This window comes from Acomys minous (assembly GCF_964271855.1).
Source record: "Acomys minous genome assembly, chromosome: 19".
Classification (NCBI taxonomy): Eukaryota; Metazoa; Chordata; class Mammalia; order Rodentia; family Muridae; genus Acomys; species Acomys minous.
In genome coordinates, this window is record NC_140499.1 from 61,495,162 (window position 1) to 61,510,893 (window position 15,732).

The 15,732-nt window shown below is 53.2% G+C and overlaps 2 protein-coding genes across 5 annotated transcripts; both read right to left on the reverse strand.

Annotated features, from left to right (window-relative positions):
• Positions 1–427: 427 nt before the first annotated feature.
• Positions 428–3,114, reverse strand: SLC50A1 (solute carrier family 50 member 1). Of its 4 annotated transcripts, none has more exons than XM_084769538.1 (6): positions 2,972–3,114; positions 2,410–2,487; positions 2,168–2,291; positions 1,244–1,405; positions 871–990; positions 428–791 (listed from the first exon to the last, which is right to left on the reverse strand). In XM_084769538.1, exons 2-6 carry the CDS (start codon positions 2,469–2,471, stop codon positions 690–692), a joined length of 570 nt encoding a protein of 189 aa, XP_084625664.1. In that variant the 5' UTR covers positions 2,472–2,487; positions 2,972–3,114; the 3' UTR covers positions 428–689. The 4 variants fall into 4 exon arrangements, with proteins under 4 accessions (XP_084625664.1, XP_084625665.1, XP_084625663.1 ...); XM_084769539.1 differs by lacking the exon at positions 2,972–3,114 and adding an exon at positions 2,764–2,907; XM_084769537.1 differs by lacking the exon at positions 2,972–3,114 and adding an exon at positions 2,745–2,907.
• Positions 3,115–4,343: 1,229 nt separating this feature from the next.
• Positions 4,344–12,578, reverse strand: EFNA1 (ephrin A1). Its single transcript, XM_084769530.1, has 5 exons — positions 12,364–12,578; positions 8,971–9,266; positions 5,586–5,651; positions 5,401–5,451; positions 4,344–5,226 (listed from the first exon to the last, which is right to left on the reverse strand). The coding sequence occupies exons 1-5, from the start codon at positions 12,453–12,455 to the stop codon at positions 5,114–5,116; spliced, it is 618 nt and encodes a 205-aa protein (XP_084625656.1). The 5' UTR covers positions 12,456–12,578; the 3' UTR covers positions 4,344–5,113.
• Positions 12,579–15,732: the final 3,154 nt, after the last annotated feature.

The following is a 15,732-nucleotide window of genomic DNA, read 5'->3' on the forward strand; positions in this document are numbered from 1 at the left end:
GCTTTTCACACAAGTCTGGGCAAGAACTATGTATACCTAATTTCAATTCTTTATAACTTCCAACTTCTTTTGTTTTTGATTTTTCTTTTTTAAAGGTCTTCCTGGTAGCCAGGCGTGGTGGCGCACGCCTTTAATCCCAGCACTCAGGAGGCAGAGGCAGGCGTATTGCTGTGAGTTTGAGGCCAGCCTGGTCTACAAAGCGAGTCCAGGATTGCCATGATAACATAGAGAAACCCTGTCTTGAAAAACCAAAAAATAAAAAATAAAATAAATAAATAAATAAATAAAAATAAAGGTCCTTCTGGGACTTTCTAGCTTCTAATTCTTTCAGATACCTTTCTGAGCTAATCCTATAGGCCCAGTCACTAGACCCAGCATCTATCAAGACAGGCAGGTTGAAAATAGTGAAGAAAACCCAAGCCTTACAGGCAGGGGTGGCGAACAGTTTATTTTAAGGCACATTGTACAGATACCACCCCAGCCTCCAAAATGAGAAGATAATCTCTTTAGAAAAATGTGATTTCCTCCTAGAGGTCCCACCTGATCTGAGTAAAGATCTTTGGTCCCTCTATTTCCAAAGTCATCTTTTTTTTTCCCTCACAACCTACTACTGCATCCACGGAATTGTTCACAAGGACCTGTGCGGATAACAGGAGTTTGGCCTCAGGTTGTCACTGAGGTTCCTGGGGTCAGGTTTGCAGAAGGCGGTATTTCCTGTCGTGCTCTGGGGGGTACTTGCAGAAAAGCCCGAGGCGGATAAAGCTGGTAAGGATTCCTGGTAGGTTAGGCACCTGCAATCAAAAAGCTGCTATAAAGACAGGAACACGTTTCCGCTTTGTAGACTCATTGTCCCTTCCGGAACCTGCTCACCATGATGTATGAGTCTCTGAGTCGAAACCCGTAGATGGACCAGGAGGCAGAGGAAAGGAGAGTAGCGATGGTGAGCGAGAAGGAGAGACGCTGTGTTGATTTAGTCTGGATGATCTTGGCCTGTGGCAACGATACTCCCGGCTCAGGTTCATAGCACCCTTACCGAACCCTCGCTACAGAGTCTCCTCAAGAAAAGGACCCAAATCCCTCTGACCTGTCACCCAGCCCTCTCCTGCATCCCGTGTATCCACCTCTACTGCCCTGACTCCTTCCAGGAGCTGGATTTCCCCCACCTCCACCCCTCAGGAGTATAGCCAGTCCTTGGCTCAGGGAGCCTAGCCCTTCTTATCACCTCTTGGTCACCCCGACTCACCAAGTCAGCCAGTGGGGAGACGTACATGCTGATGGTAAAGACACTGCAGAAGAGGCCAAGCTGCTCAAGCCGGGCCTCAAGGTCTGGCACCAGAAGCCAGAAGTAGCCATAACCCAGGAGGAGGACACCCAGCAGGGTTGCTGTCTGGAGGAGTGCAGCACGCTGAAGGGTGGGGGGGTGGGGGAAGGGAGAGGTGAGGTGTCTTACTTGCATATGTACCCAGAACATGGATTTCTCTACTGGAATTGCTCCTCTGTCCATGCCCCAATGGGAAATTCAACTCCACCCCCCACCCCTCGAGACAGGTTTCTCTGTGTAGCCTTGGCTGTCCTGGACTCACTTTGTAGTCCAAGCTAGCCTCGAACTCACAGCAATCCATCTCACACACCACCACCTCCCTGGGTGGGAAATTCAACTTTTTATCCCAGCCTTCATGTCAAGTGTCTGTCTCACCAGTTACTTGGAAGGAGTCTCATCCTTGCCACACCGGAGGTCTCCAGGCAAGGGAAAAGTATCTTTTTCTCCCTCCCCTTTTCATGTGAGCCTTACATAGGTATACAATAGGAGACTAATAAGTGTTTGTGTGACTGAGTGGGGAGCAGAGCCAGTGGCCGTTCTTAGCCACTGTCCCTGGTCCTATCAGAGGCAGTATGGCCCTCTCTCCCTGGCCTGTGGCAGAGCACGGGGTTGCACTGCACTGTGCTAGGTAAGCCACCGGCCTTTCCCAGGGGAGCGTGGGTGACTGTGTGTGCGTTTTGGAGGGTCATGGGAAAGGGGTCAGCTTCATGGGAAAAGGGGACCAGTAGGGCCTTCCAGGAAAAGGAAGTAATGTCATTTTACTTGTATTCCAGGAAATAACATATTGTGTGCTCTGCTAACGTGGCAGAGGGTGCAGCCGAGGTGGGTGCAAGGCAGGGCCTCTACCTTCTGAGGGCTGTAGTACAGGTACACCAGGATGTAAAGACTCTGAAGCACAGCACCCACGGTGTTGACAGTGATGAGGGTCAAGTCTCCCTTCAAGACTCCGTAACTCAGCCAGCCCAGGTTGCTGCGAGGGAGAGGAAGGATTATGGTCCGAGGGGGCTGAACTTTGCACCGGGTCCCCAAGGACCTCTTGCACCTCCCTCTCAGCCTTTCCCACCACAGCCAACAACGCTGTTTCTCACTTGACATCCGTGGTGAGAAAAGGCAGGAACTGAATGTTGTCCACGCTCCGTGTCCTCTGCATGTGCCTGAGGTCCGAGCTGGAAGGGGACCCAAAGGGAATTGTTAGGAATGGGTAGAAGATCCCTCAGTGCTTGTCACCCACCCTGAACGACAAGCAGTTCTCTTCCCTCAGGCCCTAGAGGCCAGCCCTGCCTAGCAAGCACCAGATCACCCAACCCGATTCCACTTTCATTCTTGGCTCCAGATGCAGCCAGGACTTGTAGCCACGTCTCTTGACCACCATCCTTTCTTGACTTCCTGATCCTGCCCCAGCCCAGTCTATCCACACTCTCACAGGCCAGTGGAGAACATGCCCAGGGTGAAGAGCACGCAGGCACTGGAGAGGAAAGAGTCCGCCACGCCGCCCGCCTCCATCCCGCCGGAGTCTGTTCCCTCGCCCAGTGCTGTGCGCCAGCAGCTCAGGCCCAGAGCTGCGGACGGCGAAGCCCCGCCCCTCCCCGCGGAGCCGCGCCGGAACCCGCCCTCGCCCGAACTGTACCGGAACTAGGGGCCCTGCCTTACCGGCGCGCTGCGTGCTAGCCTGGCGGTTTGCTGTAATGACCGGCCTGGGTCCTGATCTTGGCCCTTCCGATGGCGTTTAGCGGTTTTAGTATGGACCGTGCATTTGCTCCGACCCGGCCCCCTCCTCACACTCTGCGCATCCCTTCGAACAAACATCTAGACCGCGATCCTCAACTTCTGTGCTCTTGTATGTCCTTTTGCGTTAGTACCCAAACCCCAAATTTAGTCTTACTCAGTCTTCAACGAGCCTCCTATTCAGTGATCCATATCAGAACCTTGGTTACCCGGCTCTGGGAAGTTTTCCCTGGAAGTGATGGAAACCACTTTCTAGTCGGTGCCCCAAATAGTCAGCAACTGCCATCTTCCTTCAGATGCACTCCCCTACAAGATCTGCCCTATCCATGGACAACCCTACCCCTGGCCCCCTGTTCCGGCATACTTGCTGCTGGGAACTTTCCCTCCCAGCCTCCCACGCAGCTCTGCTGGTGGGGCTGCGCACATGCTTCAGCGGGCACCCGGCTCCCTGACTCACCCAGACAGCATGAGTACCTACCTGCCTGAGTATGCCAAAGCCCAACGCTTGAGGCTGGGGAGAGTGGGGTAGAGGTTGGACAGGAAGAACTCCGGGAGTGGGTGCGGAGAGGAGTCCAGCCCACTATTACAGGGAATTCTCCCACAGAACCCTCATAGGAGGGAACGTCCTCCCTTTAGAAAGATAAATTAAAGCCAAGCTGTGTCTTTTATATGTCGTTGTCTGTCCCCCCCGCCCCACAGCCATTCATTTATTTCATTTTTGTGAGGCAAGGTCTCACATTGCAGCCCAGGCTGGCATTAAACTTTTGGCAATCTTGTTTCAATCTTCTGAGTGCTGGGTTACAGGCGTGAGCCACCATGCCTGGCTACTTGTGTTTTATGCTGCTGAGGTACTGAACGCAGGGCTTACACACATTAGGTTGGTACTCTACTTGTTTTTTGTTTGTTTGTTTGTTTGAGACAAGGTTTCTCTGTATAGCCTTGGCTGTCCTGGACTCACTTTGTAGACCAGGCTGGCCTCAAACTCACAATGATCCACCTGCCTCTGCCTCCCGAGTGCTGGGATTAAAGGTGTGCGCCACCCCTGACTGGCTTAGCACTCTACTTCTAGGGGTGCATTTCCAACCCTTTAATTTTGCTTTTGAGGCAAGGTCTACGTTGCCCAGGTTATCTCAAATTTGCAATCTTCCCACCTCAGCCACAAGAATAGCTGAGATTATAGATGTGCCTCAGACCTGCCCAGTTGCTTCTGTTTTAGCAGAGCCTAACACAGAGCTGGGACTCTGTGGTCATAAGTCAACACGGGGCGGGGGGGGGGGGGGGGGGGCAGAAGAGCATGTTCAAAAAAACCAAAAACATTACTTTATTGTGAATTCAAGAACACTGTATAAAAAAAAAACCTCCAGTTGTAGAAATGAGCACGTTTTATATACAGCAGTTTTATATACAGACACTGTACATGTGGGCCCTGCCCCTTAAGCTACACTCTACACAGACTGTACACGTGGGCACTGCCCTTATGGCTATACTCTAGAACCAGGCTGGTACAATCCTCTGGTGGGCACAGCTCCAGGGAATGCTGCCCCAGGGATGGGGAAGATGCAGTCAGTCCTGCTTGCAAACCTCTGTGGCAGCCCAGCAGGTGGAAAGCTCACGGAGATGCTGGGTCAGCCCAAGCTGCCTTTCCTGTACCTGGCTCCCACGCAGGAAGCTGTCTCAAGCATTTCCTTCAGTCAGTTCATCATGGCTTCCTTGGGGAAGGACATCTTTACCAAGTTCAGTTGTCTAGCTGCCTGGAGCTCAGGCTCCTCCAGCTCCAGCTCCCATTGGGCCCTCTGCACAGCTTGTTTCTTTGGCTTAAAGGTGGAAACCGCAGGGGAAGGATCTTCCCCACCTTCCTTCTCCATCCCTCTGAAGTGGAGGCAGGGACGGCACAGTCAGGCTGGCTGAACTCTGGGTTGAAACCCTTAATACTGAACCTTCTGAGGCTTCGGGGCGGCGGCTTGTGCATGTGGAGGGAGAAGGTCCCAGGGCTGGAGCTTCTGGGGAGGGGCATTTCCCTGCCCCTTAGCCCAGTTCCAGTTCTTAAGCCAGGTGAAGCACACACCGTCACTGAGTTTGCAGCAGCAGCAGTGGCAGAAGCAGCACAGCCCAGACCAGTGGGAAGAGGCGGGGGGCATCGCTGTGACCGATGCTGTGCAGGACCTGCACCTCCGGGTCATCTGCATGGTGAGAAGGCAAAGAACAGGGTAAGTGGCTCATTGTTTGCAACAGGCTTCCGGCCAAGCAGGATTTAGCCAGGCCCTGCGTTGGCAAAGGAGCCACCACTAGCACCTGGTCTCCTCGAGCAAACCCCTTCCTGTGACCCAGCCCCAACTGGCTCAAGCTATACCTACCAGCTGGAAGTCTCTTCTCCTGCGAGTTCACGTGGGCCTGGGGACTATGAGCTGGAAAATAAGCATGGTATCGGATCAGTTATGGCACCACGAGGCAGAGAGGCAGCCCCCTCCCCATCCCAGACCACCAGACCACGCTCAGCATGCAAGGATGGAGGAGGAGGTCCACAGGGCCCGACACTTACTGATTTTGCCATTGACAGTGACCTTCAGCTTCAAGCACTGGGTTTCCTGGTGGTGGATAGGTTTGGCTGTAAAAGAAATCCGTAGGATTCAAGGAAGGGGCCTTTGCTAGAAGATCTGTGCTCAGACTTGGCTGACTTTGCTTTCTCAGGGCCCTGCTTACTTTAAACGTTTTTTTTATTTTTATTTTTATTTTTTCCCTTATTCAAGACAGGTTCTCACTATGTAGCCCTGGCTGCCCTGGAACTTGCTATGTAGACCAGGCTGGCTCCGAACTTATAAACATCTACCTTCCTCTGCCTCCTGAGTGCAGGATAAAAGTGTTCAATGCCGTACCCAGACTTTATTATTTATTTAAAAAATTTTTTTTCTTTCTCTTTCCAGCATGTCATGGCACATGTGTGAAAGTCAGACTACAAGTTTTGGAAGTCAGTTCTCGCCTTCAACCTTGCTGTCCTGGGATTGACTATGTAGACCAGGCTGGTCTCAATCGCACAGATTCCTGTACCTCTGCCTCCCACGTGCTGGAACTGAAGGCCTCTGTGTGTGTGTGTGTGTGTGTGTGTGTGTGTGTGTGTGTGTGTGTGTGTGCCGCCACACCCAACCAAGGCTAGTTTTCTTGTCTCTGCCTTCTCTCTCCTTATAGGAGAGATGGGATGACAGGTGTACACCACAGCATCTGGCTTTTCACTGGGTTTGGGGACCACTGCAGCTGGCTTGGTGGGTTACGGACAGATTTTAGGTTCTCAGGCTTGTGTTAATACTGTTTTTTAAAAAAGAGCTTAAATTGGGGGCTGGAGAGATGGCTCAGAGGTTAAGAGCACTGCCTGGTCTTCCAGAGGTCCTGAGTTCAATTCCCAACAACCGCATGGTGGTTCACAACCATCTATAATAATGAGATCTTGTGTCCTCTTCTGGCTTGCAGGTGTACATTCAGACAAAACGTTGTATACAAAATAAATAAATAAAATCTTAAAAAAAAAAGAGCTTACATTAAATTTGGGGGAGACAAGCTCTCTTGAAGCCCAGGCTTGCCTTGAACTTGCTATAGGATGCCCCCCTTGAACTGCTGACCCTCCTGCCTCTACCTTCTGAGTACTGGGATTACAGGCAGGCATCACTCCCCTCCCTCTCCCCCACCCCCATATATAAAATATTTATTCAGTGTGTGTGTCACATGTTTGGAGGTCAGCGGACAATTTGGAGAAGTCCTGTCCTTCAGTCACCTGGGAGCTGGGGACCGAAGTCATGTTGTCAGGTTGGCAGCAAGTGCCTTTTTATTTGCTCTCTCTATTTGTTTTTGTTTTTGAGATAAGGTCTCAATATGTAGCCCAGGCTGGCCTCAAACTAGTGATCTTGGTTTCATTTCCCAAGTGCTAGAATTATCCACACTTCTACCATACTTGTCCCTGCCCACTTTAATTCCTTTCTCCCCTCTAAACTTGATTTGAAATTTTTATTTATTTATATTTATTTTTGGTTTTTTGAGACAGGGTCTCTCTGTGTAGACTTGGCTGTCCTGGACTCACTTTGTAGACCAGGCCTCAAACTCACAGCGATCCACCTGCCTCTGCTTCTAGAGTGCTGGGATTAAAGGTGAGCACCACCACGCCCAGTTTATTTGTTTAATTTTAAAAAAAGATGTATTTATTTTTATTTATTGTAAATGAGTGCTTTATCTGCCAAAGAAGGCATCAGACCACATTATAGATGGTTGTGAGCCACCAGGTGGTTGCCGGGAATTGAACTCCGGACCTCTGAAAGAGCGGGCGGTGCTCTTAACCACTGAGCCATCTCTCCAGCCCTATTTGTTTAATTTTTAAAATTAATTTTATGCATGTGGATATTTTATCTGAGTACCATGTATGTCCCTGGTGCCTTCAGAGGCCAGAAAAGGACACTGGATGCCCTGGAACCGGCATTAGCTGCTATGTGATCCCAGGAGCTGATCAGTGCTCTTAATTGACGAGCCATCCCTATTCAATCTTTTTTAGATTGGTCTTGCTCTAGCCCTCACTGACGTGAAACTTTGTAGCCCAGGCTGCCCCTGAAATCAATCACATCAGCCCTCCTATCTCAGGCTCTGAGCACTGAGATTACAGTTGTGAGCCACCATGCCTAGCTCACCATGGCATTTACCTTCAGCGTTTGCCTACTTCCAGCTGGTCTCTCACTGCCTGGAACAACACTCAGCTTTAGCAGGGGCAGTGACAGGACGGTGGACCTTGTCCCTTCCACACGTCCCATCTCACACCGCCCAGCTGAAGCGGGGTGAGGCGTTCACACTGTTGTTTCTCTTTACCTGGACCATTTCTACCATGCTGGCCTAGACTCAGGCAGAGGACTAAACCCCGGATCTGCTCTTCACAGAGCCCCTGGCCTCTGCCGCCCTCAGGAGACACTCTCAACCCCTACTAGTATTTAGCCCCAAGAATCTGTCCTACCCACTTTCCAAGCCTGTCGACTCATTCCAGGAGTTCTGGAAGTGACCACGCCCCCATGTGCCTCCTGTCCCTGTCATTCCATACTCAGTCTCTTCCATCTTTGACCTTGGGCAGGTAGATACACAGGTCATTTCCCCAAGCACCCCGGGATCGTGTCTATGACATCACACTCTTCTCCTGGCTTGCTGATCTATGTGAGTTCCTTGAGGACCAGGGACTACGAGTGTTTTTGTTTTTGTTTTTCGAGACAGGGTCTCTCTGTGTAGCCTTGGCTGTCCTGGACTCACTTTGTAGACCAGGCCAGCCTCGAACTCACAGGGATCCACCTGTCTCTGCCTCCCAAGTGCTGGGATTAAAGGTGTGCATCACCATGCCCAGCTTGTTTTTTTGTTTTTTTTTTTTTCTGAGATAGGGTTTCTCTGTGTAGCCTTGGCTGTCCTGGACTCTCTTTGTAGACCAGGCTAGCCTCGAACTCACAGCAATCCGCCTGCCTCGGCCTCCCGAGTGCTGGGATTAAAGGCGTGCGCAACCACGCCTGGCTAGCTTGTTTTTTTTTTTTAATTAATTTATTTATTATGTATGCAGTGCTCTGCCTGCAGGGCAGAAGAGAGCATCAGATCACATTATAGATGGTTGTGAGCCACCATGTGGTTGCTGGGAATTGAACTCAGGACCTTTGGAAAAGCAGCTGGTGCTCTTAACCTCTGAGCCATCTCTCCAGCCCCTTGTTTTGTTTTTTAATCGCTGTGCCCATTCACCAGAGAGAATGCCTAAGACACACTTGATGCTCACTCCCCACTGTGCTATGAAGGAGAGAAAACTGAAGTTTAGATTTGGGATGGGAAGCCCCGTGGGTACGTGTCTCGCCATTAGCATGCACCCAGGCCCACGCTGCCGGGCCACTAGTGCTCGGCGGCGGCCCATCCATCCCTTACACACTCACAGATGTAGTAGTAGCTGTGTCCTTCCTTGAACTCCTTGCCCAAGGTGAAAGGTGTAAAGCGCTGGAACTTCTCAGATAGTTTCTCTGGGCCATGCTTGGCATTGGGTTGGTTGCATTTCCAGCGGACCTGGTCCTTGGACTGGGGCTGGCATGCCACGTACTCCTGGTGCGCCACCATGTACAGCGTGTACCGCTCCATGGCAGCGTCTGCCACAGTCTCGTCCTCATAATGTGGGCAGATGATGTCCAGGTAGTCATTGAGCTGCACGTGCACGGTGTAGTCCTCGTCCCGGAACCTGGGCCCAGGCAAGGCAGGAGGGAGGGAGGAAGGCGTCGCTCAGACGTCAGGCCAGAGCCTTGAGCTTCCAATTTGCATCATCCCTCACATTTCACCAAGGAGCCCCAGAGTCCGTCTCGCCCCCCCCATCTCAACTCCAGTATTTATTTGCTGATCTCGACTCCTCCCGTCTTTCTTCACCACCTTCAGTCACTCCCTCCCTATCTTCAACTCCTACTCGTCCAGTAAGTTATTTCTCAGGTACCAAAGTACCTTCTAGAACACGCCAGGTATTTGCCTAAGGATAGGCTTCTAAATATTTCTGTAGCTCACTCCCCACTCTAGTCCACTGACCAATGCTTCTTTAAATGCCAATAGACTTCAATCTGGGCCGTTCTGCACTTCGGAGCCCAGACCCCTTCCTTTCTCTTTACCATGAAGCTGAGCCACTCACGTCTCATCCTGTTCCCCCCCCACACACCCTCCCACTGAGTCTCTCTCAGATTTCCACCATCCCTCGGCATCCCGAGCCCTGGTCCAAACCCACACGCAGAGATAACCAAACCACATCAGTTTTCTCAAATCTCTCTTCCTTGTTACTCAAATGTATGCCCTGATCTCCTTGTCCCATTTTCTCACCCAGAAACATCCTTGTCATTTTATCTCTAGGAGTAACAATTCCACCTTTCCTTGATGGAACGCTGCAGGTCTCAGGCCTGAGACCGCCCCTTGCCTACCTCCAGGTGGAGCTAGCTCCCCTCCCCCAATCGGTCCCCCCCCCACCCCACCCCCAAGGCCTGCAGGCTCCAGCCTGACTGCCCACCAGCCCCTCCTCCCCCCGAAGCTCCAGACACCTGGCTCCAGCCTGGGTAGGGTCCTAGCAGGAGAAGTGCTACCCCCTACTGCCCCCCCTCCACCCTCCGATGAAAGCAGTCAGCTTCTCCGAATTCTCCCAAGCACTGCCAGTGACAGGCTCAGCAGAGCTGGCTGCCAACTTGCTTTAAATCCAAGTCCTTAGTATGGGTGGTGCCCATGGTGATGGTGGAGTTCCATGGTGGCCACCCACCACCCAGCCATCATGACCCTTTAGGGGCCTGGCCTAGCAACAACTTGCAGCCTCTAGAACCAGGCTTGCCAGCCCCTCCCCCACCCTGGGGAAAAGGAGAAGGAGAGGGAGGCTTTTAAAATTCCTCTCTGGAGAGATAAACATAGAAGCCATTTCAGAACAGGTATTTCAGCTCTGGGCCTGGCGTCTTTCCCTTATTCCCGTGATGGGCACTGACTCATGCCTCATCCACCTCAGCTACCCGCCCAGGCACTCTTTGAGAGCCTGTGAAAATTTTACCTTGTCAAATAAGAGCAGACCCCAGGACCCCAGGATCCCAGGACAGCTCAGGCCTGATTTGTCCCAGTGCCTCTAGGCAAAAGGAGCAGAGAAATCTGGACAACCAAGGCATCGGTCTCTCTAGGACATGGGGACCCAGAGCCCAGCTCCGACACTGCCTCTGCCTGGAGCCTGGAGATCCCAAGGCTAAGGCCCACCACCCTGAGTCACCTGTGCCAACACTACACCCGCCCTGCTCAATGCCACCTCATCTCTTCCCCCCAAAGCTGGGCCTGGCTAGACTGCCCATGACCTCCACTGGCCTAGACTGGCTTTCCTGTGGCTGTAAATAGGACAGGGTATGTGTGCGTCCAGAGGGCTGAAGCTATTCTTAGCGGGGCCATACTTCTAAGGGTGCTATCTCCTACACTTGGCCCGTCTGTGACACTTGGTCTCCATCTGGAAAGGGGGGCTCCGATAGCGGTGGCGAAGACAGGGAGGGGGTCGAGGAAGAGGCTCCTTCCTGAAAGAGAGGAAACCTGGGAGCTTGGGAACGGAAAAGGCCAGAGCTCCCCCCTCCTCACGGCTTCCTGTTCCCTACTCCAGCTTCAGCCAACACCTGGCATGGGCATAAACAGGGACTTTGCTCTTTCCCATTACCAGCACAGGACTAGGTCAGGGAGGCAAGGGGCAGGCACTGGAGCTGCCTGGGCTGCCCTAGTGCTCCAGGCCCGCGGAGTATGCGTGGCCCTTAGGGCTGGCAACTGGCTTTATCCTTCCTCCGACGTGCCGGAGACAACAGACCCTCAACAGGCAATGCCACAATGCTAGAGGAAGCTGGCACAGCATCTATGTATGTCAGGGGAAGGGGGGGGGCACAGACTTGATGGATATGGGCGTGGTTTAGTGGTGTTTGGTGCCCCCCACCCCTCGCTAGGCGCCTTTCCCCTTGTCCCACCACACTCCCTCGTAGGTTCTGCCCCTGCACTGTTCTCATAACTTGAAGAAACTCTAGGGCAAGAACAAAGGGCCAGGCAGGGTCTTCCCCCCAAATACCATTTGCTACATAGCCCTAAAACCTGCCGGGGGAGGAATTACCTCCTTCCTGTTTAGGCCCTTTGTAGCCCTGTGAACCCCCCTCTGCTTGTCCCCAAGCTTTCCAGTGACACACCTCTCACCAGTTCCTTAGTGTGACCACCTCAGCCACTCCCTCGGTCTACCCATGCACACACAGCATGTGCCTAATTTATGCCACCCTTCCAAAAAAAAAAAATCCTTGGGGACACTCTCCAGGGTCATCTTAAACACATGGTGAATAGCTAATCCGAAACCTACATCCCTAATGGTCATTCCACGGCCGGTGCTCTGTCCTTACTCTCGTGATGGTCAGTAGCTGCTTGTCAGCACACAAACGCCCAGCCGCACACAAAAGTTTCGTCGGGGGACTTAAAGAGCCCCGGAGGCCAGGGCTAATGTTCCACTCTCAAGGCAGGAACGCTCGCGCGGCAGGAGATCCTTACTTTAGAGTGATGGAACTGCCAGAGGGCAGGCAGGAAGAGAAGGGCTGAAATAGCGCCTGTGCAAGTAAGCACGAGCAGCTTTCTGCCCGGGTCCGCTGTTGCCAGTTGCAAAGGGGAGGTAAAGACGGCGGAGGTGGAGAATCCTACAGAATCCTTCCCACCCCTGGCCACCTCTCCTAGGCTCAGGCCAGAGGGTGGACGGGAGAGTTAGCCCGGGGAAGGGCATTGCCAACCGGGCACCCAGGCTGCCAGGGGGGAATCTCGGGGCTTACTTGGGATTTGAACTGTTCCAGAAGACGATGTGGCGGTCAGCAGCGGCCAGACTGCAGCACAGACCCAAGAGAGGGGCCCAAAGGAACTCCATAGCGCGGGGCCGGGCCGGGCCAGGCCGGGACGGGACGAGAGCTCCGCAGTGTACGATTCCCACTGGCTTCTCCACGGTACAGTAGGCACCGCGATCACAAAACTGGCCTCCTCTCTGGTCGGCTCCGCCTTTTGGGCAGCCCCGCCCAACACCAGCCCCGCCTCCGCCCCCGCCCCGCCCCGCCCGGCGCGCGCTGCCCCAGGGCTTGGTGGCTAAGGAGGTGGAGGAAGGGAAAATGGGGAGGGAGCACTTCGGTGGCCAGGGACAGAGAGCGCTCCTGGGTCTGCACAGATCTCTCCATAGCTGCATGTTCACTTAAGGGGTGGGGGTGGGTGTCTATGTGAGTCTCTGTAGGCTTTGTGGGACCGGGAGCAATCACAAGCTGGAAAAAGGGAAAAACTCACACGTGCAAATCTGAGAGCCAGCGGCTTCAGGACCCGGCTTTGCAGCGCAGAGCGCCAATCTTGCCAGGGTGCGAGGGGGGGGGGGGATATACCCACACCTTTTTCGAGATTCACACCCAGGCCCGCGCACTCGCCTTCTCACACTATCCCGCGATACCCCCAGTCCTCCCCACCATGCCTAGACTCTGCGCTGGGCTGCCCTTCCCCACACAGACGCGGCTGTTTGTTTTTGTTGGGTTTGTCAATGTTGTCTTTGTTCAAGAGATTGTGTCATCGCTTAGATGCTGGGAATAAAGTGCGACGCTGTGTGTGATCAAATGTGTAACGTGTGCGGCCATGGCTAAGGGCTTCTCAGTCTCATCAGTACTTGTGCGTGAGAAACTCACAGGACCCTTGGGCTCACGAGAGGTGGGGGCGGGGGGCTCTGTTCTTAATTTTTTCAATATCGCCAAAAGTACACTAATGACCTGTTTATATGTTTTACGTGTGTCTCCAGCGAATGCGCTCTTGCAGATGGAATATGGAAATACGGCCACGAAGGGTGACAGACCAACCGACACATGTACATATGGCGTGTGTAAGTGCGTGTGATGGCGGGTAGGTGTAAAGACACTTGTGTGTGGAAGCGTGTGAAACGCCTTGACATACGTATGCTAATGTTTGTGAACAGTGTGTGAAGAAGGGGAAAAACGCGTTTGGGCGTGCAGCAGGGGTGGGCTGGAGTTGGGGGTAGCTTGGGCGGCTGTGTTTGGCTCTGGCGGACTTGGGTCTTCCAGTAGGTAGGAACCTCACTCACTCAGTACCAGGCTCAGATTCCCCTCCCCCGCTCCATGTAAACAAGCCTGCAGGAATTCACCTCTCGAATCAGCAGCTGTCTGGAGAGGGGTTGGCGGTGTCTGTGCCTGTGCTGGGGCTGGCGGGCAGGTGTTTGATTAGGCTCGAGTGCGTTCCTGGAGCAGGGGAGTCGAAAGCTGAGTGCTTGGTAGTTTGCGTGTGTGGCGGCGTGCTTGTGTGTGCTGCAGGGTTTGATGGGGCGGGGGTTTCCGTCCCTTGCTTGTCTTCTTTGCGGCTGCGCAACAGGGCAAGCCGCGGACCCAGGGCTCTTCGCAGGCTCCAGTCCAGCTTGCTAGGGTTCCAGGCCGTTTCATCCTGGTTTTTTTTTTTTTTTTTATGGCCAGGCTTGGCTGCAGACCCTGTAATTACACCGGGCCAGGACGCCGCGGCCAGTCCTGTGCTGACCCTGCTGGGGAGGAGCCTGGATTGAGGAAGGCTACGGCATTCCTCCTCCCCCTCCAGGGGGTGGTCTCTACTTGTAGCTTTCACCATAAATATTTACTGAGCTTTAACTAGGTGCCACGCCCCGTAACCCTGCGCCTGGGTCAGGGTCCGGCTTTTCACAAGCAACACGCCACCGGCGCTCACACCTGCCCTAAGCGACGTGCCGGAGCTCCATGCAGATCTAAGGTGCGGCTAGCCCCTCCCGCCGGGTCCGAAGTTTACCCGCAGCCCTGTGGAAGCGCCTCACGCGCTTTTTGCTCACCCGGAGGAACACCTAGGTGAAGGTCTCCCATGCGCCCTTAATGGTGCAAGTACCCCTCCCAGTTCCTTAGCGTCACAGAGTTTTATCTTCTTCTCTGAGTAATTGCCGGCGCAAGCACAAACAGTAGCGGGTCAGTTTTGAGTGAGGTCACTCACTAGAAAGGTATAAACATGTGGCTGCTGAGAAACTCGCAGAAGAGTTAGGGAAGTGGCACATCTTTAGAAAAAAAATAGTCCAAGGTTGCCTCTGGCGGGAGACGGCTTCGGGCCGGATCACCTCTGTTGGCTGCCAGTCTCCTTGGACTCAGCCTGGCGAGGACATGTCCGCCTCCTGCCGGCCCGAGTGTAAGGCTGGAGCGAGCTGGGTGGAGGCGATGGCGGAAGCCTAGGCGCGGACCGTCTCCAGCATTTTTACTTCAGGTCTTGATCTATCCCTGAATTTGCACTTTTAGAAGTAGCTCTTCTGATTTGCCTAGCCCTTGGTTGGGTATTGTACCTAGAGCGCCAGGATGAGGCTAAGTCTCTGCCTTCCTGGAGTCCTGCAGTCGGTAGGGCACTTATGTTTGGGCACGTGTTTTCCTGGAATTGGGTAGTAGAGGAAATACGCCTGGCAAAACAATAATCTTGCTAAGCGGGTGAAACTCAGACCCACAACACATTCACACCACCCCAGAGCTGCTGGAACCGCTACGCCGCCTGCTGGGCGGAGAAAGAGTTTCAGGCTCCGTGGTGATGACGATCGCTGACAGAAGAAGAGACGTGTGGAGCACAGGAAAAAATCAAGGCCTCCTGGGCATCCCAGTTCTAGCTCGCCCCGACGTGTCTGGCTTTGTTTGTGGCTATCTGTTACCCTAAAGTTGTGTACCTGCGTTGTCTCTCAGCGCTCCCACCCCCGGGCAAACATCTGTGCTAAGTGGCAAATATGTATAAGGTGTCTGTTTGTCTGGGGAAAACCCCTCTGTGAATCCCTTCTGGGAAATTTTAAGGGGTAGGGTTAAACTCTGGGTGTGCTGGGTGGGGTGGGGAGATCCTGTTCCCACAGAGGGCACTGCGTAGCCGCAGGCAACTTTTCCAGACTGGAGCAGCCACAGCCACTCAATAGCTTGACTTGATGCTTCAGAGGGGGGAGGCCAGAGCCCCAGGCCCTAGAGCATCTCTGGGTGCTTGGAGGAGGCAATGGCACAATGAGCCCTGAACTTGGAGCCATTTCTTCCCCTCTCTCTGAAGGTAATTTTGAAAAGTAATGTGTACCATATCTTACTTTATTAGTAATTAATTGATGTGTGCACACTTTTGTTTTTTGGTTTTTCGAGACAGGGTTTTTCTGTGTAGCC